The 26,455-nt window shown below is 40.4% G+C and overlaps 1 protein-coding gene across 5 annotated transcripts in view; it reads right to left on the bottom strand.

The window, feature by feature from the left end:
• The window catches only part of KIAA0319L (KIAA0319 like), a 98,568-nt gene that overhangs the window by 52,301 nt on the left and 19,812 nt on the right, over nucleotides 1–26,455 (bottom strand). For 4 of the 5 annotated variants that reach the window (XM_045858457.1, XM_045858459.1, XM_045858460.1 and 1 more), the window contains exon 3: nucleotides 13,137–13,666. In XM_045858457.1, the coding sequence (XP_045714413.1) occupies nucleotides 13,137–13,666 (530 nt within the window). Of the gene's footprint in view, nucleotides 1–5,071; nucleotides 5,092–13,136; nucleotides 13,667–26,455 lie in introns of those variants that run through there. The other variant, XM_045858461.1, reaches the window with a different exon arrangement.

Consider the following 26,455-nt stretch of genomic DNA (forward strand, 5'->3'; position numbering starts at 1 on the left):
ATCTTTAATGTATTATAAATATATTTAATATTTATATATTATATGTCTTTAATATATAAATGTGTTTAATCTTTATAAATATATATATATGTTTTTAGACAAAACAGTTTTTGGAGCAAAGAATATTACCAAAAATAATGAGGATAATTTTATAATAATAAATTATCAATTCTTCAAGAGGACATAATAATCCTAAAAATGTACACATTTAATAGGACTTCAAAGTACATAAAGCAAAAGTTGATCTAACCATAAAGAAAAACATATATCTACACAGTGTGATATTTCATTACCTCTCTAAATAACTGATAGAAATTAATAGAAAATAAGTCAGAATATAGAGGATCTGAACAACACTAACCAATTGACCTGACTGACATTCATAGAACACTTGCCCAACAATAGTAGCAGGATACATATTCCTTTCAAGTGCACATGGAATTTTTAACAGGATAGATCATATTCTGAGCCATAAAACAGGTCTCAATAAATTTAAAAGGATTTGAGTCATACAATGTTCACTGGCTACAATGGCAATAAATTATCAATCAATAATAAAACAATATCTAGAAAATCTTCCCAAATATTTAAAAACTACATAAGATACTTCTAAATAACCCAAGTGTCAAGAAGTAGTCAAAAGGGAAATTTTAAAGTATTTTGAACTGAATGAAACTAAACACAAAATATCAAAATTTGTAGATGTGGCTAAAGCAGTATTTAGAGGGAAATTTACAGCACTAAAATGCCTATGTTAGAAAAGAAGGAAGTTTCATATCAATGACCCCAGATTACAACTTAAGAAACCAGAAAAAAAAAAGAGCAAATAAAATTCAAATTAAGCATGAGAAATGAAATAAGAGTAGAAATCAATGGAAGAGAAAATGGACAAGCAATAGAGAAAAATGAATGAAACTAAAGACTGTCTGAGAAAATCTAGCCAGTGTGATCATGAGGAAAAAGAAGGAGATGGAGGAATGGAGGGAGAAAGGGAGAACACAAATTGCAAATATCAGGAATAAGAGAGGTAAGAAATTAAAAGGACAATAAGGGAATATTGTGAACTTTATGCCAATAAATTTGACTAATGAGATAAAATGCACAAATTCCTTCAAAGACACAATCTGTCAAAGCTCACTCAAAAAGAGCTATTACAGATAATCTAAATAGCTATATATCTATAATGCAAATTGTATATGGAGTTTAAAATTTTCCTACAAAGAACTCCAGGGCCAGATGGCTCCACTAGAGAGTTACACTGAACATTTAAGTAATAAAAGAAAATTACAGACTAATATCCCTGATGAATCCAGATGCAAAAACTTGTAACAAAATTTTAGTAAATCAAATTTAACATTATTAAAAAAAAGAGACTTCTGGCCAAGATGGAGATGTAGGCACAAACTGCCTCCTAGCACAACCAAAATAAGGACAATTTAGGAAAAAAATAACAACCAGAACTGACAGAAAATTGAACTGAATGGAAGTCAGACAACCAAGGAGTTAAAAGAGACACATTCATCCAGATGGATAGGAAGAGCAGAGTTGGGCAGCCGGAGGGAGAGGGGTTGTGGCACAAAAAGCGGTGGCACCGGGCGAGTAAGGCATCCTGGGCGTGCAGGCGGCGGCGAGGGTGGCAACAGGCAGACCCAGCGAGGCAGCGATTGTGAAGCGAGGCGGCGATTGTGAAGCGAGGCACTGCACTCAAGGCTGACCAGGCGGTCCCACATTCAAGCAAAAATAAACCACACAAAATTGGGGAGCAAGACAGACTGCACAACCCAGGGTACTAGTGCCGGGAAACAGAGCCTGGGGCACTGATTGAAAATACTTGTGGGGTTGAGGCACAGGGAGAGACTCCTAGCCTCACAGGAGAGTTCATTGGAGAGATCCACAGGGTCCTGGAATGTGCACAAGCCCATCCATATGGGAATTAGCACCAGAAAGGCCCAGTTAGCTTGGGTGAAGCAACGAAAGGGACTGAAATCCAACAGAGAGAGGAGCAAGTGCCATTGTTTCCTCTTGGACCGCGCCCCCACTTACAACGTCACAACCCAGCAACTGGGTTGCCCCACCCTGGAGAACACCTAAGGCCACACCCCTCATATGTAACAGGCGCAACCAGATTAAAAAAATGGCTCAAATCAATGTACAAATCAAAGCCCGAGAGCCAATACTTTTAAGCAACCAACAGATAGCCAACCTATCAGATGCACAGTTCAAAGCATTGATGATGCTCAGGATGCTCACAGAACTGGTTGATTTTGGTTGCAAATTAGATGAAAAAAATGAAGGCTATGATAAGAGAAATGAAGGAAAATGCACAGGGAACCAATAGTGATGGGAGGAAAACTGGTACTCAAATCAATGGAGTGGACCAGAAGGAAGTAAGAAACAACCAAACAGAAAAGAATAAGAAACAAGAATTCAAAAAAATGAGGAGAGACTTAGGATCCTCCAGGACATCTTTATACATTCCAACATCCGAATTATAGGGGTACCAGAAGGGGAAGAGGTAGAGCAACAAGTGGAAAAGTTATTTGAACAAATAATAAAGGAGAACTTCCTCAAGCTGATAAAGGAAATAGACTTCCAGGAAGTCCAGGAAGCTCAGAGAGTCCCAAAGAAGTTGGACCCAAGGAGGAACACACCAAGGTACATCATAATTACATTAGCCAAGATAAAAATGAAGGAGAAAATCCTAGAAGCAGCAAAAGACAGTAACCTACAAAGGAGTTCCCATCAGACTGTCAGCTGATTTCTCAAAAGAGATCTTGTAGGCAAGAAGGGGCTGAAAATAAGTATTCCAAGTCATGAAAGGCAAGGACCTAGATTCAAGATTGCTCTATCTAGCAAAGCTTTCATTTAGAATGAAATTTAAAGATAAAGTGCTTCTCAGATAAGGTCAAGTTAAAGGAGTTCATCATCACCAAGCACTTATTTTATGAAATGTTAAAGGGATTTATCTAAGAAAAAGAAGATAAAAACATGTATAGTAAAATGACAGCAAACTCACAATTATTAACAACCACAGCTAAAATAAAAACAAACTAAGCAAACAACTAGAACAGGAACAGAACCACAGAAATGGAGATCACATGGAGGGCTAGCAACAGGGGAGTGGGAGGAAGAGAGAGGGGGAAAAGGTACAGAGAATAAGTAGCATAGATAGTAGGTAGAAAATAGACAGGGGGAGGGCAAGAATAGTATGGGAAATGTAGAAGCTAAAGAACTTACGACACATGGACATGAACTAAAGGGAGGGAATGTGGGTGGGAGAGGGTGTGCAGGGTGGAGGGAGTGAAGGGGGAAATGGGACAACTTTAATAGCATAATCAATAAAATATATTTAAACACACACACACAAAAGATAATATATCATGACTAAATGGGGTTTATCCCAGGAATGCAAGGTGGGGTTAACACTGAAAATCAATCAAGTTATTTACCACTTTAACCCACTAAAAACAAAGACTTATATGAATCTCAATAGATGTAGAAAATGTATTTGACAAAATCCAACATTTATGCCTGATACAAATTCACATCAAACTAGGAATAGAAAGGAACATTCTCCACCTGATAAAAGGAATCTTAAAAAAACCTACAGCTAGCATACGTAAGGGTAAAAGACTGATTTCTCCTAAGATCAAGAATGTGGCAAGGATGTATGCTTTTACTGATTCTATTCAACATGTATTAAAAGTTCTAGCCAGTGCGATAGACAAGAAAGCATCCATACTGGAAAAGAAGCAAAATGCTCTATAGTCACAGACAATATGATCACACACAGAAAATCCTATGAAATCTATTTAAAAAACCTACCAGAATGAACAAGTGAATTTACCAAGGTTTCAGCATACAAGATAAATATATAAAAAGTCATTGTATTTCTAAAGATTTTATTTATTTTCAGAGAGAGGGGAAGGAAGAGAGAAAGAGAGGGAGGGAAACATCAATGTGCAGGAGATACATAAATTGGTTGCCCCTCACACCCCTCCAACTGGAGACCTGGCCCGCCACCCAGGCATGTGCCTCAATGGAGAATCGAACCAGTGACCTTTCAGTTTGCAGGCTGGCACTCAATCCACTGAGCCACACCTGCCAAGGTAAAAGTAATTGTATTTCTATACACTAGCAACAAATGGAAACTGAATTTTTAAAATATCAATTACAATACATCAAAAATGTATTAAGGATAAATCTGACAGAAGAGAACAAGATCTGTACCCTAAAAACTATCACACATTGTGGCCAGAAATTAGAGATGACAAATAAAAGAGAAAATATACTGTGTTCATGGATTAGTAGACTCACTATTATTATTAGGCTGTCAATTCTCCCCAAATTGATCTACAGCCCCAACAAAATCCCAATCAAAATCCCAGAGGGCTTTTTAAAAAGAAATTGACAAGATGATTCTAAAATTTATATGAAAATTTAAAGAACCTAGAATAACCAAAACATTTTTGATAACAAAATACAAAGTTGTAAGATTTATATATCCAATTTAAAGGCTCATTACAAAGCTATCAAGACAGTTGTTGATGTTAATATAAACCATTCTACTGTTTGTTCCCTGTAAATTTTTCTTTATCTCACCACATGTAACCTTCATTTCTGCCTGGGTCTTTTTATGCTTTTGAAGTACCCAGAAAGTTCCTCAAGCATCCTGATAACCAGCATGTTGAACTCTGCATCATAGGTTACTTATCCCAATTTGTATACTTCTTTTTCTGGAATTTTATTCTATTCCTTCATTTGGGCCATGTTTCTTTGTCTCCTCATTTTGGTATAGCCACCCTGTATTTGTTTCTATGTAGTAGATTGAGCTGCTTTGACTCCCTGGTCTTAGCATGCCCTATTGTAGAAAAGTGAACCAGTAAGTTTGATGGGGTAGAGCCTTAGGTAATTGCCAGGGCAGGGTAACCCGTATGAACCTGGTTGATAGAGTTTCTGATACGGTGTCACCACGCTGTGGCTCTGCGTAAGGGAGGATTCAGTAAGGGAATAATGCCATCGCCTGGTCTATGGAGTTTTGTCTGGGAGGAAGCTGTCCCCCAGCACTCACCCTGATGCCAGATACTTCAGTTTCTCTCCATATGCCACTTGTACCCTTCCAGCTGCTGTCCCAGTGCTGGAGCTGAGAAGGAGTGAGTCTGAGTAAGTCCTAAGTCCATTGTGGGCCCTTTAAGAGGAAACTCCTGAGAATCCCAGTTTCTTCCATCACCCCAACCTCTTCTGGTATTTACAGCCAGGAGTTATGAGGACTTACCTTCCTGATACTGGAATTCTGGGCTGGATGGTCTGCTGTGGGGTTGGGATCCCTTGCTCCCAAGGTATCCCTCATGATTTTTAGCTGCCACCCATTCCACATCTCCCCATCTCCAACCCTCCTGCCTATCTGGATGAACATGATTTCTTTAATTCCTTGGTTGTTAAACTTCCATACAGCTTGATTTTCTGATAATTCTGGGTGATAGTTGTTTTATAAATTAGTTGTAATTTTTGCTGTGGCTGTGCAAGGAGGTGAACCATGTTTACCTACACCTCCACCTTGACCCGAAGTCCCTGATTCCATTTATTTTTTAATTCTAGGAAATCTATATCACCCTAAAGTAGATCAGAGGTTGACTAGAGATAAGGGCGGGAAAGAAAGATTAAAAAGGGACAGAAGAAAACTTCTGAAGTAATGAATACCTATTTTTGTGGTGATGGTTTTATGGGTATACACATATATCAAAACTAGTCACATTGTATACTTTAAACATGAACAGTTTACATGTCAATTGTACTTTAATAAAGCTGTTTTTAAAGTATGGTGTCCATGGAAGAACAAACATTCAAACATGGCTGGAGTGACAAGCAGAAGAGAGTAACAACAAAAAAAAGCCATTTGTGCAACCAAACATATATTTTTAATGACTATACAACATCCATTTTCCCCTTCTTAGAGTACTTCCAACTTTTTTATTAAGTAAACAACATCTCATCATTGTGTGCAAAGCTCTAAATAAATTACCACTTTAGAATAGAGTCCCAGAAATAGGAAAAAAGTACGAATATTTTTAAGTAAGGCAGACAGATTTTTAAAGAAACAGCTTCATTTACTATTTATTATTTCTAAAGAAACAGGGAAAGGAGATAAAAAAACAAAACTTTTTAGTGGGTTGGGGACACTTGGGTGAAATTTCCTTAGGCATTTGACAGAAATCATAAAAACTAACCCAATTCCGAACAAACCATAAGTCATATAATCATGCCCCAGAAGGCACACATGTGCCTTCTTCAAAGAATCTTTATTCAGAATGATAAAATGTTTCTATTTACATTCCCTTTCTCCATCTCTCATTTCTCTCTCTCTTCTTCCTCTTGCTCCTTCCTCCTTCCTCCTCACCACTATTCTGGGACTACCCTCTACAAATCAAGCAAGCCAGACCCAGTTATTGATACCATAACTCAAAATGAACAAAAAACCCTCTATTACAGGCTATTCTGTTTTGACTATGAAACTTCAGAGCACACATAGGATGTTGGTACTTACCTGGATCCTATCATCACAGTCCAGGTAGAGGCCCTCCTTGATAAGATACACGCTACCCTGGTGTCTACTTAATATTGAAGAACAATAAGCAAAAATTCCATTCTCAACACATTTTGATTTGAGGCACAACTGTATTAAAATAAAAACTACTATTGCCACAAACAAAATCCTACTAAGGCAGGGAGACAATGCAGTGTCTCCCTACATTAGCAAAGCCAGTGGGGTAGAAAAGACATATCCCAGGCAAATTCTTAGTAACTAAAGATGTGGCTAGAGAATATGGCAGGGTTCATGTTTGTAGTAGTCAGTTACAAAGTTATGTCTTCTCAGGTCTCCCTGACGAAATTAAGACCACCAAAGAAGGGAGAAGGGGGGAATGATGAAAGGAGTGTTGTTAACTAAGGATAGCTGCTTTTGAGACATTTTTACCATGGCTTGAGTTCAGCCAATTAGCAAGGATCTGTTAATGAATTCACACTAAAATCCTCATCACCTCCTGCTTTATAAGTTAACTTACAAAGTAACCAACAGACACATTTTCAAATTCATTTCACAGAGTAAAACCAGATATGTAGACAAAAGAACCAGAACACTTAGGAGATTACAGGAGAAAGTGACCAGCGGTGGTGAAAAAAATTAAAGAAAGGCCTTTATAATTCAGGCACTAATACTTTAGAAAAAGGAAAAGTACAAGAGCAGGAATTCTTGCACAACCCTACAGAAGGAAATGGGCTGACCAGGTTTTCCCTCCATGCAATAAGCCGCTTGTATAAGAGTAGAAGGGTGGGGAGGTGGGGTTAGCGAGTGCTTAGTGAGTCTACGCACACAGACAATACTGGAAGGGCCTAGGTCACTGAAGGGTCAGGAGCCCATATAGTTTATACATGCCAGACCGCTGAAGGGGGCCTGGAGCTAAAGAATTTTTGGTGTTTTCTGCTCAGGTAACTAAGGATGAGAATCTGGGAAAAACTAGGTCCTGAGGGATTCCAAATTTGCCAGGAAATAATAGCCAGAAGAATAAACAAACCCTGGGCAAAGATTTTACAAGCCTAAAGGATTAAAGGAGAGATTTAAAAACCAAAAGAAAGCAACCAAGCAAAAATCCCTGATAAACAAACCAAAACAAAACAAGAGCAGAGAACTACTTGGGTTTCTGTCCTTGGTTATGCAAGGCTCTTCATCGCTGCCCACACCCCACGCCTCGATTTCCTGGTAAGAGGTAAGCTTTGGCCTTATTAAGAGTCAGCACAAGAGTTTTCTTCAGTGAAAAAAGGCTGCAGAGAGGTGTCCAAGGACTTGGCTCATTTATCCACTCAGTCATTTGTTCCACAGAAAGCCATTGTTTGGAGGGGTTGAAATGCTATAATTATTGACTATAAGCAGGGAGTTGGGTGGTAGAGAGAGGAGGATGTCAGTTTTCCTAAAGTCAAACCTTACATGTAGGGTTACCTAATTGGACCTTCATTTCCTGGACTCAAAGAGAACACTCCTTTTGCTTTCACAAAACAGGACTGGCAGCAATTAATTGTCAGTGGCTGAAATGCTTGTACTGCAAATGTTCCAGTACCCAATCAAGACGCCTTCACGCTCCTCCTGCTAACAATTCAGAGATTCGTGGCACAGAGCAGATGCAGTAATTAAACTAAGCAGTAGCAGCTTCTCCTTCTTTCAGTTGAGAAAGGGGAATAAATTGGTGATATTCCTTTCCACTTCTGGAATTGCAAAAGCTCCACAATACCTTCTCTTGTATACAATATATGTACATTTCCCAAAGAATGAAAAATGCTACTTACAACACTAGGCCTTTGCAACTCTGCAGGCATTTCAGGCAAGACAAGAGCAATTTATAATACACTTTTTTTCTACTTTCAATGCAGAGTTGCTTGACCTACCTTAGTAAAAACAGTACAAACTAAAAACTAGTGCTGCTAGCCAGCCATCCCTAATTATAAGGAGACGATCTACCATGCATATATTTCTCTTCCTTTCCCTAGTAGATTAAGCAGAAGTTTGAACCCCAAGTCCTCTCCTAAAAGAAATGCCTACCAGTTAACCATTCTGAATGTACAAGATGATCACCTACCACCCTTCCAAAGCCATCCATGGCTTTCTTAAGCATAGCACACAAAGTCAAATACAAACTGCCTGGATCTTCACTTTGCACCATTTTTGAGCAATGCTTGCAGTTCTCAACGTGTAATGCCAAACTATACAATGCCTCTGTGCACAAAGGCCCACACAAAGGCCCACTCCCATTCTTGGGGCTTATACTTCAAGTTCAATACCCCTCCCTCGCACCAACATCCACCCTGTCTCCATGTTAGACCACAAAATTTGAGATCGGTGAACAAGAAGAAAAAGAACTCCCTAGCCAACACAGGATCTTCCTTCCAGCATACACCTGAAGTCTATGAGGCCTGAGTTTGAGTTTTCACCATCTTCCAGGAGATTGTCAGGCCTAAACCTACCATGTTTCTCATTTTACTGATCGATTTCTAATTCTATTGAACATAATTATCCTCTAGTGTGCTGACTGTGCCCATCTCTCCCAATTCTGTGTTCAGTGATTTCATGTTGGTAGCTTGAAATTGGTTATGGTATTTACACTATGAAATTGGCTGAGTCTACAATTCAGGGCCTGTTTTTGTTTACTAGGGGAAAGCCAGTTGTTAAACATGTACCACACTAAACTGTTATCCCTATAATCATCTATGCTTCCTCTCCTGTGAGACCCAACCTCCTTTTCTTTGAACTGAATTGCCTTGTTATTTCACTCCATGATCAAAAAGTCACTTATATGCTCAGTCATTTCATGTTTTGTTCCCTATACCTCCTGCAGGACAGGCTACATAATTTGCAGGATCTGGTGCAAAATGAAAATGTAGGATCCCTTGTTGAAAAATTATGAAGAATTTCAGGACAATAAGAGTAAAGCATGAAACCAAAAACAGGACCTTTCTAAGTGTGGAGACTTGTGCAACCACACAGTCACCTGCCCATAAGCTGGTCCCCGACCACTTATTCTAGGATTGAAGGTGGGTTGCTATTTTATCTGCCTCCCTTCCCAATGCTCTTTGCAAACCATTACTCTTCTATCTTCATTGTAAAAACCTCTCCTCCTTCGCCATCTTGCTGTACTACAGCTTCAACTCTCATAGCTGTCATCTCCTAACTTACTCGTTACTCCTCCTTCTTTACTGATGGCCTTGACATTTGGCTCTCAAAATTCCTCTTTACCCCAAGTCCTTGCCTAGTTAAGAGAACAATCTCCAGACAGAATCAGACTGCCTGGGTTCCAGTCTTGATACTACCATGTACTAGCTATGTTACCTTGGCCATGCTCCTTAACCTTTCTTTTCCTGAACTTCCTCGTTTATAAAAGAGAGATGATAACAGCACTTCACAGTATTTGTTATGTGGATTAAAAAGAGTTAATACATGCAAAAGGTTCAGAATGGTGCCTGGCACATAGCAAGTGCTCACTCCGTAGACATTAGCTGTTGCTGCTATTATCATCACCACTGTTAAAGTCTATCTCAATGTCTACATGGATAACTCATTTAACATGTACTTTGAGCTCCCTGTTGTTGATAAATGTCTTCTCCACTCTACCTCAGCAACCCTCTTCCACAGACAGCTGTACCCTAGATCCTGTAATCACCAGAACTCCTTCACCTCCAAAAACTTAATTTCAAATATCCCTGACGATTACCTCCTAGCCTTCCAAGACTCACTTTTGCCTGTGCTGTGCCCCATAAGTCTGCTTCCTATCAGCAAAACCTCTGAATATCGAATCTCCTCTATCATATCTCTGTCGGTCCCTCCTATCTTTACTTCTTTTCCTATCTTCTTACACTCTCTCCTTCATCCACTGTCTTGACAACAACCTCTATTTCCATGCCCCAATTTCCTTTTATACAAGATTGGCAAAGTTTCAATCCTGGATGAATCAAACTATCAGCCTTTTCTGGACAGGGCTGCTGAAAGCTGCAAAGAGGAAAATCATACAACTCTAAAGCTTAGTACCACTTCTTGTAAATTCATGGCCTCCATCATTAGTGCTGCCTAGAATTTTTCTATTTCTTTACCTAGTCTGCCCTCTCCTACCCTTCTCAATGGCTATTTCCAACCATTACCACTCTCTCTAAACCTCCGATTTTCCTGCCTCTGCATACCTATCCCCACTTCAGCTACCTTTACTTCTGCTCTCAGTAACTCAGACATGAAGACAGATATTTCTACCCCACTTCAGAAAAAAACAGGACAATAACAGAACTACCACAATGTCCTCTACCAAACCTCAAAACCACTTTAGCTATACCTGTATCCACCCATTTCTTCCTTCCTATCACAATGAAGGTGTCTTTCCTCTTGCTTAAAGCTAATCCTGTGCTCCATTTCTGGATTATAATGCACCTGTCCTGGAGGGCAATGGTTCTTGAAATATAGCTCCCAGACCAGTAGCATCATCATTCTCCAGGAACCTGTTACAAATGCAAATTCTCAGGCCCTGTGCTAGACCCACTAAATCACAAATACTTGAGTTAGGACCCAGAAATGTTTTAACAAGGCATCCAGGTGATTCTGATGCATACTAAAGTTTGAGAACCACAGCTCTGAGGGATTTGCTGTTTATTCCTTTCCTGTATCTTCAACCTCCGTCTTTAATGCAATGGTTTCCTTGCCTGAAGAGCATCCTATTTGACTGCTCCATGTATACTCTTGCCCTTCTCTAGTCTATTCACCACACAGCAACATATCTAAGTCATGTCATTCTCTGCTTAAATAAAGACCAATATTTTAAGAAGGCCTCAAGGCTCTGCACACCACCAAGCATCTCTTCTTTCACCACTAGCTCTCTTGCTCTGTTTGGGAAAAGCAAGGCTCTCTCAACTTCATTTTTTTTTTCAACTTCTTGATCTTGCCACCTGACAAACTTTGAAACTGTTATCCCCTCTAACTGAAACACTCTTGGCTTGTTTCTTTCCCTAACTGCTACATCTACTTCAAGTCTCAGATTAAACTTTCCTTCCTTAGTAGCCTAACCTTACCCCTGAGTCTTGATTAGGTTCCTACTAGATGCTCTACAGAACTCTGCAGTTACCCTCTCACAACCTGCAACAAACTTATAATTATTTAATTATTATAAATGTAATGTCTGTTTTCTTTGCCAGAGTGTAAGCTCTATTAGGGGAGAAATCATGTTTATCTTATTTACTATAATATTCCTAGTGTCTAGCTTAGTATATAGTACCTTGTACTAATAAATATGCAATCAATATTTGCTGACTAAATCTTTGCATACCCTGTGCCTCTGTCCAGAATGCTTTTTGCAACCTTTAATCCCTTAGTGAAATCCTACTCCTCCTTTGAGAAACAAGTTAAACATCTCTGTAAAATCTTCCTTCGCACAAGTGGATCACTTCCTCTGTGTGATCCTGTTGTGTTATATACAGAACTCTACTAATGCAATAATTATACATTACTGTAACTATCTATCGTCATATCTCAGCCTCCACTAGACTGTAAATAAACTCCCTGAGGGCCATGCCTTGTTTACTTATATATCTCTAGTGCTTAGAAAAGCACCTGACACTGATAATAAGTGCCTATAAATGTTTACGGGCTTTTAAGCCTAAGACTATACCTCTAATATTGCACTGAAAGGTTTTTTTCCTTAACATTAAACCTGGGATCCAATTCTAGGTTTGCTATTCCTGAGCTGCATGATCAAACTGTTTAACCTCTTTAGGCCTCTGTTTCCTCACCAGTAAAACAGGGTTAATAACACCTACTTGGAAATATTGCTATGAAAATTAAACAAAATGACATAGTGAAATGATTAGCACACACAGTGCCTGGCATGCAGTACTGCCTCCCCACTCTGGCTTCAATTTGATAGAGACAACCAGGACAAAACAAATACAAAAATAAGTCAGAGCAATCAAGGGAGACTGAGCATAGAGTGAGTCATTCCTTTTAATCATTTGCTCAGGAAGAATAACAATGAAGAAAAATAAGCAGAATAAACTTGCCTGGTGGTATCTCCCTTGGCATACAAAGCTTGGTAAGAAATCACCCTAGAGACCTCTTGGCTAATGGCCAAATCTGACTCCCTAGCCCAGTAGGTGAAGTATTAATCTGTGGTACCATGGTTACTTCCTACTGAATAGAAGCTACCTCATAAGGAATGTGTTTATAGGCAGAGATGGGGGAGGGGGAGAAGAGAACTTGACTGCAACCACATCAACCAAGTATCTTGCGATCTGGCAGAAATCACTGCAGAATCGTTGGTGGAGACTAACGCCCCCACGATGGTACTTACCTGCAGCCAAGAACCAGCTTTGACTAGAAAATGAGCAGCTTTCTGCTTTTACCAAATAATGGTCAGACTTGTATGGAGTGAACATCACTAAGGTCAAATTACACTTGTTCATCTGGGAAGCCCCCACGAAGATAACACCAAGTGGCTTTAGACACACACGCCTCAGCCTAGGAGCACTGCCCACAAGCACCAGCTCCATTGCCTAGGTATGCCAAATGTAAAGGCAGATTTAAGGGATTCTCTGCTCCTTACTCATAATATGCTTACCTCTTCAGAGCCACTGGTATTCAGATGACCTAGTTCCTTGGAGTCGTTCACTTCAGAATGCTGTGTCACTGCAGGTGTAACTTTAACTTCATCAGGAGACTCTCTCTTCTCAAGCTTCCTGATTAAGCTCTGCTGGTTACTGGAAGATACAGTGGGTCTGAGTGGAGCTCTGAGAGGGCTCTGCCTCCTCTCAGACGCCCTGCTCCAACCTAGCCCCAGAATATGAGGCGCATCATCTTCAGGTGTAAAGCCTAAAGCATCTGCAGTTTGGAGTTTTTTTAGAAACACCAGCATGGAATTAGAAGAGTCTGTCCTAAAAGCCTGGCAGCTCTGGGGCCTGCTGCAGTCAGCCCGAATGCACACCCCTTCTAACCACCAAAGGGCGTGGCACGCAGAGTCCCGGCAGCAGGCATCCCAACATGACTGGAGGGAAGGGGTTCCTTCGAGAAGCTGGAGGTGATTTTCTCCCCCAGATCTTAGGCCAACTCCAAATTGTATCTTCACCTGCTCGCACCTGCTCTCACTGGCATCTAAAAACAAAGAATGAAAATATTTTAAGATGAAATAAAAACAGAGACTACTGTTCTGTAAAGAACCCCAAACACCAACATGTGAGGCTATTTTGAAGACTGACTTTTAAGAAGGTGGGAAAGCTATCTCCTAAGAGGAACAGAAAAAGCAAAAGAGAGTGTTTTTAACTCAAAATGTTTTATCTTGTAGAGTACTGCTCCACCTTCATGGCTGGTTCCCTCTCAGTACGGCCCTTCCATGTAGACCTCTTGCACAGAACTCTATCCAGTTCATGAAACAGGAAAAAAAACCCCACAATCAAAAGAGCTATTCTGGTGGCAGGACAGGGAGGGAAGTGGGGCACAGTCACCTCTAAGGCATTTCTCAGGAGCAGTGTGAGGACTACAGGACCAGAAGAACAGATAGCTGAACAAGCTTGAATATTTCTCCCACTGAACTGGCAGCAACACAGACAAAATGCTTGATCTTTAGCAGGTTACAGGTTTATCATGTTCTAATCAAATGTTTGACAGAGTCGGGTGGTTTTACATATCCTGGTGTTAGACAGACCAGTAGTCAAGCTTAGCAAAAATTTTAATCATGAGAGGGATTCTGCCAGAACTTCTTAATGACAAGCCATGCCATAATAGGAAAAACAGTGACTTACTGTGGTTAACCTAGATAACATGGTTCAAAATTCTATCTAATGTTGCTTATGGAGAAACTTTTGGTCTGCTGAATTACTGTAGGCATGGCATTGACTTTCACTTCTGTATTCTTAGATGCAGTACAGTCAAAGCAAGCTCCAAATGAAAGCTGTTATAAGGAGTTCATTTTAAGGTCTTAGTTATGCAGGTGTCTGTAACCAACTATGGTCAGGGTTATACGGGGCCAGAATCAGGGTGAGGCAAGAGAGGTGCCCCAGGCACAAAGTTTAAAGAGGTGCTCATTCACAGAGTCATGAAGTGCAAGGGTGGTTACCCAACCCTTGAGAATGAGTGTCTCCTTAAATTTTAGGCCATATGTGCCTCTTTCTTCACCCTAGCCCTGGCCCTGCAGTTATAACATAAAGTATATTTTAGAATTTCATATAGAAAAGATGCAGAAGAATCAAACTATTAAGAAGATGGATAATCATGTCTGCATGTATGCATAACTGATAACGGGCTACAGCTAGCTAAAGCCGCAAGCTGATAATCATCCAAAGCCAACCTGACTCCCGGGAAACACCTACTTAAATGTCCAACAGACTAAATGTGGACACAACCAAAGAGAGATAAGAGGAAAATAAAGGCAGGCTTCTGGGTCACTGAGCTAAGCCAGAAGCTTTAAAAGTTCCTTTAAAAGACCAAGCAGCCTGCCTTTGGTCTTTCAAAGAAAAGAGATGCACTGGCACCAACTTAACACCAGGCAAGGCAATTGGGAAGGCTATAAAAAACAGAACTTCCTTAAGAAAAAATGAAGAAACAGCAACTAGGAAAAAAATGAAGCTACCAAGAGCTGCAGAAATACCCCTCATTTCCTCATCCATCTTCCCACACAGTACCCAAAGATGTGAATCTTGGTAACAGCTGAGGGTACAGACTTTGTTGAAATCAATAAATTGTTCAATAACTACTGTGTTACTTTTGTATCAACTTTCCATCATTCTACTCAGAAAAATTCTCTCATATTTAACAGTGAAGATGTCAGCCCCAAAGCAAAATACTTCTGAAGAGGTCCACATAAATAAAAATAACTTGCACTTTTCTGTAAGCCACTATTATATTTCATTTTTTTAAATGTACTGTGACCTCCACTTCTACCCATAAGGGAGAAATTGCCAGAGGACTTGCCCTCCCACCATGAGCAGCTAGGAAACCAGACCAAATATATGAAACAACTGTTTCTAGACACTGAACCACAGGTAGTCCAGGCTGTGATCTCAAAGAAAAAGCACATAAACATGGTATGCCCTACGACCACCTTGGCGCTCCATATACAAGCGAGCTCCGAACTGTGGCACAGGGAAGGAGATCCCAAGCCAAACAGAGAGGTCCTGCTGAGGAAAGAGGGTGTGTGGTGCCTGTGACAGAATTTTGGAGCAAACTACCAGAAAGGAGAAAGATCCTCAGAGAAAGAGCTCCAGAAATCTAGGTAACAGTCCCCTTCAGTCTTTGACTGAATACCAACTTATGCCAAGTGTAGGCTGAAAGTACATGAGGGAAATTAGAAAATATTTTGAACCAAATGAAAAATAAAACAAAACATATCAAAATGTATAGGATTCACTTAAAACAATGATTACAGGGACATTTGTAGGTTTAAGTGCTTACTTTAGAAAAGAAGTCTAAAGTCAACAATCGAGAGAGACATTTAGGGAGAACACCACGTGATGACAGAGGCAGAGCTGGATTGAATCAGCTGCAAGCCACGGATGCCAAGGACTGACAGGGACCATGAGAATTAGGAAGAGTCAAGGAAGTATTCTACTTAGAGTTGCAGAAGACTCTGCCAACACCTTGATTCTGCCAACACCAACTCTGCCAACACCTTGATTTTGGACTTCCAGCCTCTAGAACTATTATTGGCTTATGCAAGATTCTCTGCTCCTACCTGGGAGAACAGTTCAGGAGACAGATGGCTCCAAGATTTCCAAGAACCTAGATATCCAGGACCCAGTTACATTTGAGGACATGGCTATGTCTTTTACTCAGATCGGGTAAAAGTGGCTGGATGCCATTCAGGGGCCACGTGTATGGATGTGATGGTAGAAAACTATGGGAATCTGGTGTCTGCAAGGATTCTCTCTTTCAAATCAAAATTAATTACCCGACTGGAGCAAAGGGCACAGTCCTGGGTGAAAGTACAAGAAGTTCTGCTAGGTATCTATGCAGTCCAGGAGTCCTGGTTTGAAACAAAGACATCAGCCCCAAAGCAAAATACTTCTGAAGGATCTGCTCTGGAAGAGCAAACAAAACCTGTCATGTGCGATATTGGTCTGAATCAGGAGGACTAACAATTTTTCCACAGAGAAAAATCACTATAATGTGGGCAAGTCTTCAAATCTACTTCCTCCTTTATTAGCCATGAGAGAAATCATACTGGGGAGAAGTATCATAAATGTAAAGAATGCGGGATAGCCTATATGAGTAGGTCATTTCTTTTAAATCATAAAAGCCACATAAACAAGCAATCTTATAGATCTATTGAATGTGGGAACTTTCTCAAGAAGCACTCAACAATTACTAATCATCACAGAATTCACTCTAGAGAGAAGCCCTATTCAATGAATGGACAAAAGCTTTTGGAAAAAACTGCATCCTTTTAAATCATCAGACAACTCCTACCAGTCAGAAACTCTCCAAATGTAAAGACTGTGGGAAAGCCTTTGCTGGAAGGCAGGCCTTAATCATTATGAGAGAATACATAGTGGAGAAAAGCCTTTTTTAAATTGTTTTGAAGATTTTATTTATTAATCTTTTGGGGGGCAGGGGAGGGAAAAAGAGAGGGAGAGAAACATCAATGTGCAAGAGAAACATGGATCGGTTGCTTCTTGCATGTCCCCAGGCAGGGTCCTAGCCTGCAACCCAGGTGTGGGCCATGGCTGGGAATCAAACCCACGACCTTTTAGTTTGCGGGATGACACCTAACCCACTGAACCACATACCAGTCAGGAAATCAGGGCAGAAAAGCCTTTTAAGTTGTGAATTTGGAAAAGCTTCCAGGGATAATTCAACTATGTTGGGATATCAGAAAATCCATGATAGTACAATGAATGTGGAAAAACCTTTAGGAGGAGGTCAACTCTTTCTTTTTTTTCTTTTTCAATTTTAAGATAGCATGGGTTTAATCAGTCTTTCAGTGTGGAACTACTTCAAAAGTTTGTGTGTGTGTGTGTGTGTGTGTGTGTGTGTGTGTGTGTTTTAACTGAATATAATGCCCTCCAGGGGCACTGGGAATATAAGAAAAAGCTCTTATAAATTTTGAGAAATGGGCTAAAGGCGCAGCACTAAGAGACCACAGCTCAGATCTCAAGATTCTGGTACAGACACTCCTGGGGAAAAAGATGTGTTTAGTGAGACACAAGTAGAAAGACGCAGGACTCTGCAAACCCAAGGGTCATCAGTTCGATTCCCAGTCAGGGCACACTGCTGGGTTGCAGGCCAGGCCGCCATTGGGGGTACATGTGAGAGGCAACCACACATTGATGCTTTTCTCCCTCTCTCTTTCTCCATCCCTTCCCCTCTCTCTAAAAAATAAGTAATAATTTAAAAAGAAAAGAAAAGAAAGAGGCAGGATTTATTAAAAAATACCGAACCCCCCACACCCTAAAGAATACAGGTGGGTAGGTGGATGGGGTTGGAGGCAGGAGCTCTTTCATCAGGCCCCTTAGGAAGAGCTCAGCTCTCAATGGTATTGAAGAATGCAGAGAGGAGACAAACCCTACCACTGTAGTAAATGTGGACAATCTTTCAGGTATACATTCTTTGCTGGGCATCAGAAAACTTATAGTGGAAATGAACTCTATTAGTGTAATGACCATGGGGAAGACTTTATAAAGAGCTGAATTCTTATTGGACATCAGAGAATTCATACTGGACAAAAACCCCATCACTGTAAGAAATGTGGGAAAGCCTTCAGATACAGCTCAAGACTTGCTGAACATCAGAGAACCTATACTAGAGTAAAACCTTATGGATGTAACTGATGTGGGAAGATGTTTTCCCAAAGTTTGGCTCTTAAACAACATAAGAAATTCATAACAAAGGAAAGACTATTTATTGAAATTAGTGTGGTAAAATATAGAGAAGTAGTTATTCCTTCTGGGCATCAAAGAGGAGACATTGAATAAATTACATGTTTATCAAAAATACTCTGTGCACCTCTATCCTGGAGAACATCTCACTCTTAAGGATTTTATTGCAGTATAGTTTGTACTGGTGAAAATCTGAAGAACCTCAATGTCTATCAATATAGAAATAGTTACTACAGAATAGTATGTGCTATTAAAAACATGTTGCATTCTATATACAGGTAAAGCAAAAGTAGGTATATAGTTGTGAATACACAAAACACAGTTTATTCTTGCATTGTTATTTGTTAATCATTGTATTATTTTCCATATGAACAACTGTAAACCTACTTTTGCCCCACCCTGTATAGCCACAGAAACATCCCCACAATGCCTTATTAAATTAAAAGAGTAAGTTGTGAAAAGCTACATATCATGATCTTATTTGTTTGTACATATATATTATATGCCTTCAAAAGATCTGGAAAAATAAAAACCAAACTCTAACATAGAAATAAAAAAAATCAATGATCTATGCTTTCATCATAAAAGCTATAAGAGTAATTTATACCCAAAATAAGTAGAGAAAGGAAAAGATAGAGATTAAAGTAATCAATAAAACAGGAAGCAAACAAAGAACAAAGAATATCAAAGACAAAAGACAAAGAAAATCAAAGAAACAAAAATCTGGTTGTTTGAAAGATCAGCAAAACTGATAAAGCTCTAATCAGACTGCTGACAGGAAAAAAGACAGTAGTTATAAATTAACAGTATCGGGAACAAAAGAAGGATATAACTACTGATTCTGTAAAGCAAGGGCAGCAAACTATGGCCTATCTGCAATTGTCCATAAGCTGCCTATTATTGTAAATAAAGTTTTATTGAAGCATTGTCACACTGATTTATTTATGCATTGTTTATGGTTGTTTTTGCTCTAAGATGGCAGAGTTAAGTAGCTGTAACAGAGTTATCTAAAGACTGGCAAAACATAAAATATTTACTATCTGGCTCTTAAAGAAAGTTTGCCAACCCCTGGTCTAAGAGAATGTACTTTTAAAATATCATTTATTTATTTTTAGAGAGATGGGAAGGAAGGGAGAAAGACAGGGAGAGAAACATCAATGTGCGGCTTCCTCTCGCACAACCTCTACTGGGGACTTGACCTGACCTGGCCCACAACCCAGGCATGTGCCCCGACCAGGTATCAAACCAGAGACCTTTTGGTTCACAGGCCAGCACTCAATCCTTTGAGCCACACCAGCCAGGGCTATTTTGATTTTTATAGAGATGCAAATTATTTCTTTCTGGTATAAAAGATAACCTCTAAGGTTTAATTAATAATAACCTCATTTCCCACCTAGATATTATCCTTATCTCCTCATTCATTCATCCATTCAACAAACATTACTGAGCATCTGTTTCATGCTAAGCACTGCTTTGATGGAGCTCGTAACTTGGAAGAGGAAGACAGAAATTAAATAGACATAATAAATGTAGGATTGCAAACTAATCTAAGTGCCCTGAAGGAAAAAATTTGGCCTTTATATGATAAAGGCAGCTAAATTTGGAATTTATTGAATAGATATATTATCATACATAATATCAAAAATAGTCACTGTGTGTTGTTTGAGACGAAATAAATATTGGGAATAACTTATACATCCATTACTAGAGAACTGGTTCAAAAAATTAAGGAAGATCCATGTAGTTACTAGAATAAGACCATTCTGTATCATTCTGATATGGAATGATATCCAGGATACACTATGTTGAAAAAGAAAGGCACAGCACAGTGTGCATAATGTGCTACAATTTGTGTTGGGGGAAAAAGGATTAAAGTGTTTATGTATATTATGCATAGACTATTTTTGGAAGAATATTCAAGAGACTGGCACGGCCAACCTTAGGAAGGGAAACTAGGAAGCTGGGAGACTAAAGTTAAGAGACTTATTTGTTCACTAAGTACCCTTTTATGCCTCTGAATTTGTATAATGTACAACATACTATGTTTTGAAAAATAAATTTTAAAAGTTTACATAAACAAGATTTTTTATGACTTCCCAGGGCTCTTAGAATAAACACCAAAAGCCTTAATTAACCTAAAGAGATCTCATATGATCTGGGCCCAGCCTACTTTTCTGGCCCCATCTTGTATGATGCTTTCCCTCCTTCACTAAATTCCAACCCACCAGTCCTCTTTCACTCCTTAACTGGACCATGCTCCCTCCCCTAATGAGGCTCTGCACACACTGTCCCCTCTGTGTGGAACTCTTTTTGCCTCCCTTCTTTACCCAATTAATTCCTCAATATGAGGTCTGGGTTCAACCATCATTCCCTCAAAGAAACCTCCATGCCAAGTTAGGTCTCTCTCCTATATACTCTGTGGATCCTGTTGCCCCTTTCCTTCAAAGCAAGTATAATACATATAAGTTACATTTCTTTGTATAATCATTTGCTCAGTCTTTTCCCCACTCACAACACTGTAAGCTCCAGGATGACAGAACGATGTCTGTCTTTTTTTCTTTCACCCCTGTGTCTCTGATTCTTGTGTTAAGGCTGACACATTACACTGTAGGTGCTCCAAAAATCTTTTTGAATGAAGGCACAAATAAATGCATCTATGCGTATGCATGAAGTATTAAAAGAACTCCCATTTTATTCTTGCAGCTGTCTCACACACAGTTAGGAGACCAGGACACCAAAATGAGTGCAAAAAAATGTCTTCTAAAGAACAGAAGAGCATTTCTGACTTTTCAAAAACCCTCATGCGAGGATATTTTTTAATTGATCATAGAGAAAGGGCAAGGGGGAGAGAGAGAGAAACATTGATATTAGAGAAACATTGATCAGTTGGCCACATTGCCTCCTCTCCACCACCGCCCCCTCCCCCAGTACATGCCAGATCGAACCTGCAACCTAGGTATGTGCCCTGACCAAAACTCAATCCACAACCTTTTGGTGTACAGGACAATGCTCTAACCAACTGAGCTACCTGGCAAGGGCAAGAGCATTTTTGAAAAATACACAGCCAGAAAAGGTGATCCAAACCAGCTGTTGAAAGAAAGCTGTTGCTATTGATTCAGAATGAGCTTCCCAGTTTACTGAAAGGCCCAAGCGCCCTAGAGGACCTGTTTAAAGAACTGGACAAGAATGAAGACCGAGGCGTTAGTTTAGAAGAATTCCAGAGATTATTGAAAAAAAAAAATCCCAGTGAGAGAAGAAACAAACTGGTATCTTTTTGTTCATCAAGAGAAGAGTACCTGGGAAGTGGCTATATTCTACATGGAGTCCCCAGTGTCTGCTTAATTCCTTCCTATTATAATAGTCTGGCAGTGATATCCTGTTATTGCTAATAGACATGCAACAACACCAAAGAATGAACAGTCAGGAAACCAGGCAGCCAGGTATCACCCAGGTCAGTCACACTGAAGATACCCTGACTGATGACAAGATGGAGAGATGAGGCCCATCTGCCATCATAAACAAGGGGGGTGAATGACAGTTGGTAGATGAGTAATGATTAGTGGTATAAACCTCAAAGAGCAGAGTTTTTACATGAAAGTGGAGGAGTAATGTTCAAGAAGTGACAGTGAGGAGTAATAAGGACATCACATCCACCTCCAAACTCATACGTACATGGAATGAGCAACCACTGCCTGCAGGCTGGAGAGGAAAGCAGTGTCTTTCTCCAGGAAAAAGCCAGGTCTCAGAACATCCTTCTCTCTCAAGTCTTCACTAACAAGTCTGGGTATAAAGGGAATTTAGTAACGCCACAGATTCTTGTCATGGTGAAAAAGCTGGGGAGGGGGAAGGTGGTGAGTGAGTGAATTGGAAAAGCACAAAGTTATATAGCAACTTTGTCAAATCAGACACACACAAATCATAATGGTTAAGGCACTTTACAGAGAGAAAAAAGGAGAGGATGGAAAAATATGATGAACTGACAACATGATTGCTGCCTATCCATCTTTGGTATAAAATGTTGAAAGTTTTGAGGTAAATCACAACCATGTCTTAACAATGGTTTTCAGGGAACAGATTTAGAATTAGGGGAAATGGTCAATGGGATTTATGGGGATTACAAGGTCAAAGGGAAGGTAACAAAAAATTCTAATTCCCTGGCTGTTGCTAATAGCTCTGGTTAAATCCTGGTCTTCCAACGAGGAGATAAAAGCAGGGAGCTACAAGACTGGTTTGTCCTGCACAAGCCTTTTTATGCTTCCAAAGCTCCCTGAGGAAGTCACATAAGCTACACAAACATCTGGTAGTATAAAAGGAACGGTCCATAACCTGAACACTCCCTGCTTTATGAGGTGACCTGGACGCCTCAGTTGGAGATCTCACCCATGACTGGCTGGAGAGAACAAGCTCAATGAAGAAAAGAAAACCTGGGGGATCCATATGGATGTTCCAGACTCTCCTACTTCACTTGTACCTCTTTAAAAAAATTTTTTTAAAGACTTTATTTGTTTACTTTCAGAGAGAGGGGAAGGGAAGGAGAGAAACATCGATTGATTGCCTCTCACATGCCCCAACCGGGGACCTGGCCTGCAACCCAGGCATTGCCCAGGCTGGGAATCGAACTGGCAACCTTTCAGTCCACAGGCCAGCCTGCAATCCACTGAGCCACACCTGACAGGGCTCACTTGTACCTCTCGATTGCTGTATTGTTAAAAATCATTACTAGCCCTGACCTGTGTGGCTCAGTTGGCTGGATCCAATTCCAGTCAGGGTACATGCCTGGGCTGCAGGTCCAGTCCCAGGTCGAAGAGCAAACATGTGAGAGGCAACCAATTGATGTTCCTCTCTCACACAGCTGTTTCTCTCCCTCTTTCTTCCTCCCTTCCCCTCTCTCTAAAAATAAATTAAAAAATTTTTAAATTATTACTGAAATTTAGTTATAGTTAAGATCTTTAATTCATGTGAATCTTATCTGACCATTTTAATCCTTTGTCTTAGCCCAAGGGAATAGAGCCTGAGAGGACAAATGGTCAGGAGCACTTGGTGGCCAGGTGTGAAAGACCTGTGAGTTCCGGGGGAGGTTAGCTGTCTACAACGCTGCTAAGAAAATTAGTCCCAATAGCTGACAATAAGGGAAGAAGGTCCTGTGATCTCTTGTTTCACATGTTTAGTTAGTGGGGCCTTGACTGAGTTATTTTGATTAACTATTACTTAATGTTTGCTCCACTATGTGCTCAATAATAAAAATATGGGAGGGAAACAGTTCTTTTCATCCATTCAGTGGATCATAGTTCTTCCTTTTAGATGGTTAAAAGATGGTCAACTGTCTTAAGCAGTTAAAAGACATGACGACAAGAGTTCTAGTTTCAGCTCTAGATTAAGTCCATCTAGTAGTACTTTAATCTTGAACAGTAATTTAACCTCTCCAAGATTTAATTTCCATTGCTTTCATTGTTGTTACTCTTGAGAAAAAGTTCACCTGAGGAGGAAGCAGGGAATCATTCCTAAAGTCAATATTGGATTCTAGATGTAACTAGGATAACGGGTAAGATGAAAATAAGCTCCAATTTTAGATTGGTTCCTCTCCCTGGCCATGCCACCACAGTCTGGCTCTGTTCCCAGAGCCTAAGAAAAAGCAGTATTAAATCCTTATAAAAAGGGGCCCTAGGCCCTTTTTGAGCCCTAGGTTAAAAACCCTGTGGAAAAGTCTGGAACTCACTGTTGGTAGGAGAATGTACAATAGAAAGCTTAGGTTGAGAACAGGAGACAGAGCCATTCCCCTTCCTTTTAAAACCATGGCCAAGCAGAAACTACAGAGACAGGACAATAAGAAGCTGGGAAAATTCCTTGGCAGGTGGAATAGGGAAACTGAGACAGCTGAACACAAAGGCTGAGCAATCTGCAGCCAGATAGGAAAGGTCACCTCCCTAGAGATAACATCTAGCCCTCAGCTGTACTTCAGCTCCAGGACTAGAAAAGCAGCCAAAGCAGGTGGGTGTCACCAGGACCAACTGCAATGACTAATGACCCCTGGAACTGACCAATCAGTGGAGAACACAAGACCACATCCCTAAAAGCACACACTTGGAAAACTGATGAATATTCTGCTGTAACCCTCTCCTGATACCTCCCCTAAGATTCCCACCTGCAGGGGAGAGATAAAAGCCTCAAGACAAAAGACCCTGCCTGGGCTGAGGAGCAGCTAGAGCCAATCCCTTTCTCCTCTTCTTTTCTGTCCCGAGAAGTACTCTAACATTGTGAGTGTCCACGTGAAGGTCTGTCCTATATAAGTCAGCCTCCAGCCTTTGTCACAAACCGGAAGCTCCAGACCACCTATATGGCCACCAGCTGTACAGATAACATCAGCGCCAAGGAATAACCATGAGCCAACAAAGGTGACTACTATGCTATTCACTCAGCTTTTATTGATGCAGGTTCAATCTCAATCAGTAACAATTAATCAATAATGATAACACTCAGAAACAATCAGTAACAGTATCACACAAGAGAACTGGGGAATAACGAACCCAGGTCCCAACACTCCAGATCAGGTCCGGGTCTGAGAGGCAGCTGGGCAGGCAACAGGCAGAGTCAGAGAGACACTATCGTGGCAGAGCTTTCTCCAGAGGCAGAACGTGCAGCACATCTCAAGGTGACTCACTCTCGGATGCACTGTGCACCGTCTGAAGTCCGTCCTCTGCTTATACTCTCTTGTACAATGCAATGTTGTGTCAGCTTCTGATTAACGCAAGTTGTTTTGTGCAACCTCAGTAGACACATGTGGTTTATGTCGCTCTACTGCACATGCTCTGAGAGGATGGTGTGACCCTTCAGATAAGAACATGTTGACCACCTTGTACTTCACATGCTCCGGAGACTGCATCATCCCTCTGAGTCACTGCTTTATGGCACATGCTCTAAATATGGCTTCTCAGTTGACAGGACTGACACCATCTCAGTTTGTCCTGCTCTCCACACTTCCCCACAGGCACACATCTCCTAAACTCTAAAGCAATGAGCAACTGGCAGCTTGTCCCAGGATAATCTCCTGAACCTGTTCTCAAGGCCACCTTTTCTCTGACTTCCCTGAGAGCTTAAGCAGCCTAGCCCAGGCTCTCCTGTTGCTTCTTCTATGCTAAGCCCTTCCTTGTTTCACAGTCCCCAGCTTTAATAAACGTACTCTCATAGTCACCCAGACTTGTATTCTGAAATCTTTCCCACATGAAGTCAAGAACCTATGTACCACCAGCTGGCCCTAGGCAGACCTGGTCAGGGCCAGGCCCCCTGCCCAGTAACAATAGGACTCCTATATGTATTACGTGAAGGATCCCCAAAACAGGAGGCTCTGGAACTAGCAATGCTTACTTATCATTACCACCTCTCAAAAGGCAGAATTCTAATAAATCTAGCACAAAATCTAGACCAAGTTTCATAATTTCAAGCAGCAGGGTAGAAAAGTCTATAGAATATATGAATCATGGCTCAAAGGAAATTCATCAAATACTTTTAGAAAGCTATGAAAAACTCTGGAATTATTTAAGAGGTAGTGCTGTTGCCTCTGGCATTCTTCAATCTCAGATAACAAGCTTGACTTCTCCAGCTAACTTGGAAACTGCTGGCTGACAACCAAGCAGAAAGCACAGACAGAATGCCCCCACATCTCAGGAGCCATATTGCTAAGGTCCTTGAGAATTCAAGCTTTAACCAAATTCATCAAACTGTATCCCAATGGAAGGGCTGAAATGGTGGGAAAGGGTGTGGAGAGAATGCCCCACTAATATTATTCCAAAAGAAAAAGAGCAGTCAGTAAATTCTTTCCTGGGGCAGGGGGTGCAGGGTGGCAGCAAGGGGAACCAACTTTCTGTGGAAAACAATAATACGTGGTTAGGACATTTTATAGGTAAAATGTGCACCTACTTTTAATATTCATTGAAACTAAAATTCTTTTCTTGACATCACACAATTTTACAATATGATCACAAATCCATTCAAAGCTTTCCTATAATAAACTATTATCAAGCAATAGGACAGAAGCCTTCAATTTGGTGAAGCCGGTGACTAAACTTCGGCTGCG

This window comes from Phyllostomus hastatus, unplaced genomic scaffold (assembly GCF_019186645.2).
Source record: "Phyllostomus hastatus isolate PE091 unplaced genomic scaffold, TTU_PhHast_1.1 phas_scaffold_182, whole genome shotgun sequence".
NCBI classification, from domain to species: domain Eukaryota; kingdom Metazoa; phylum Chordata; class Mammalia; order Chiroptera; family Phyllostomidae; genus Phyllostomus; species Phyllostomus hastatus.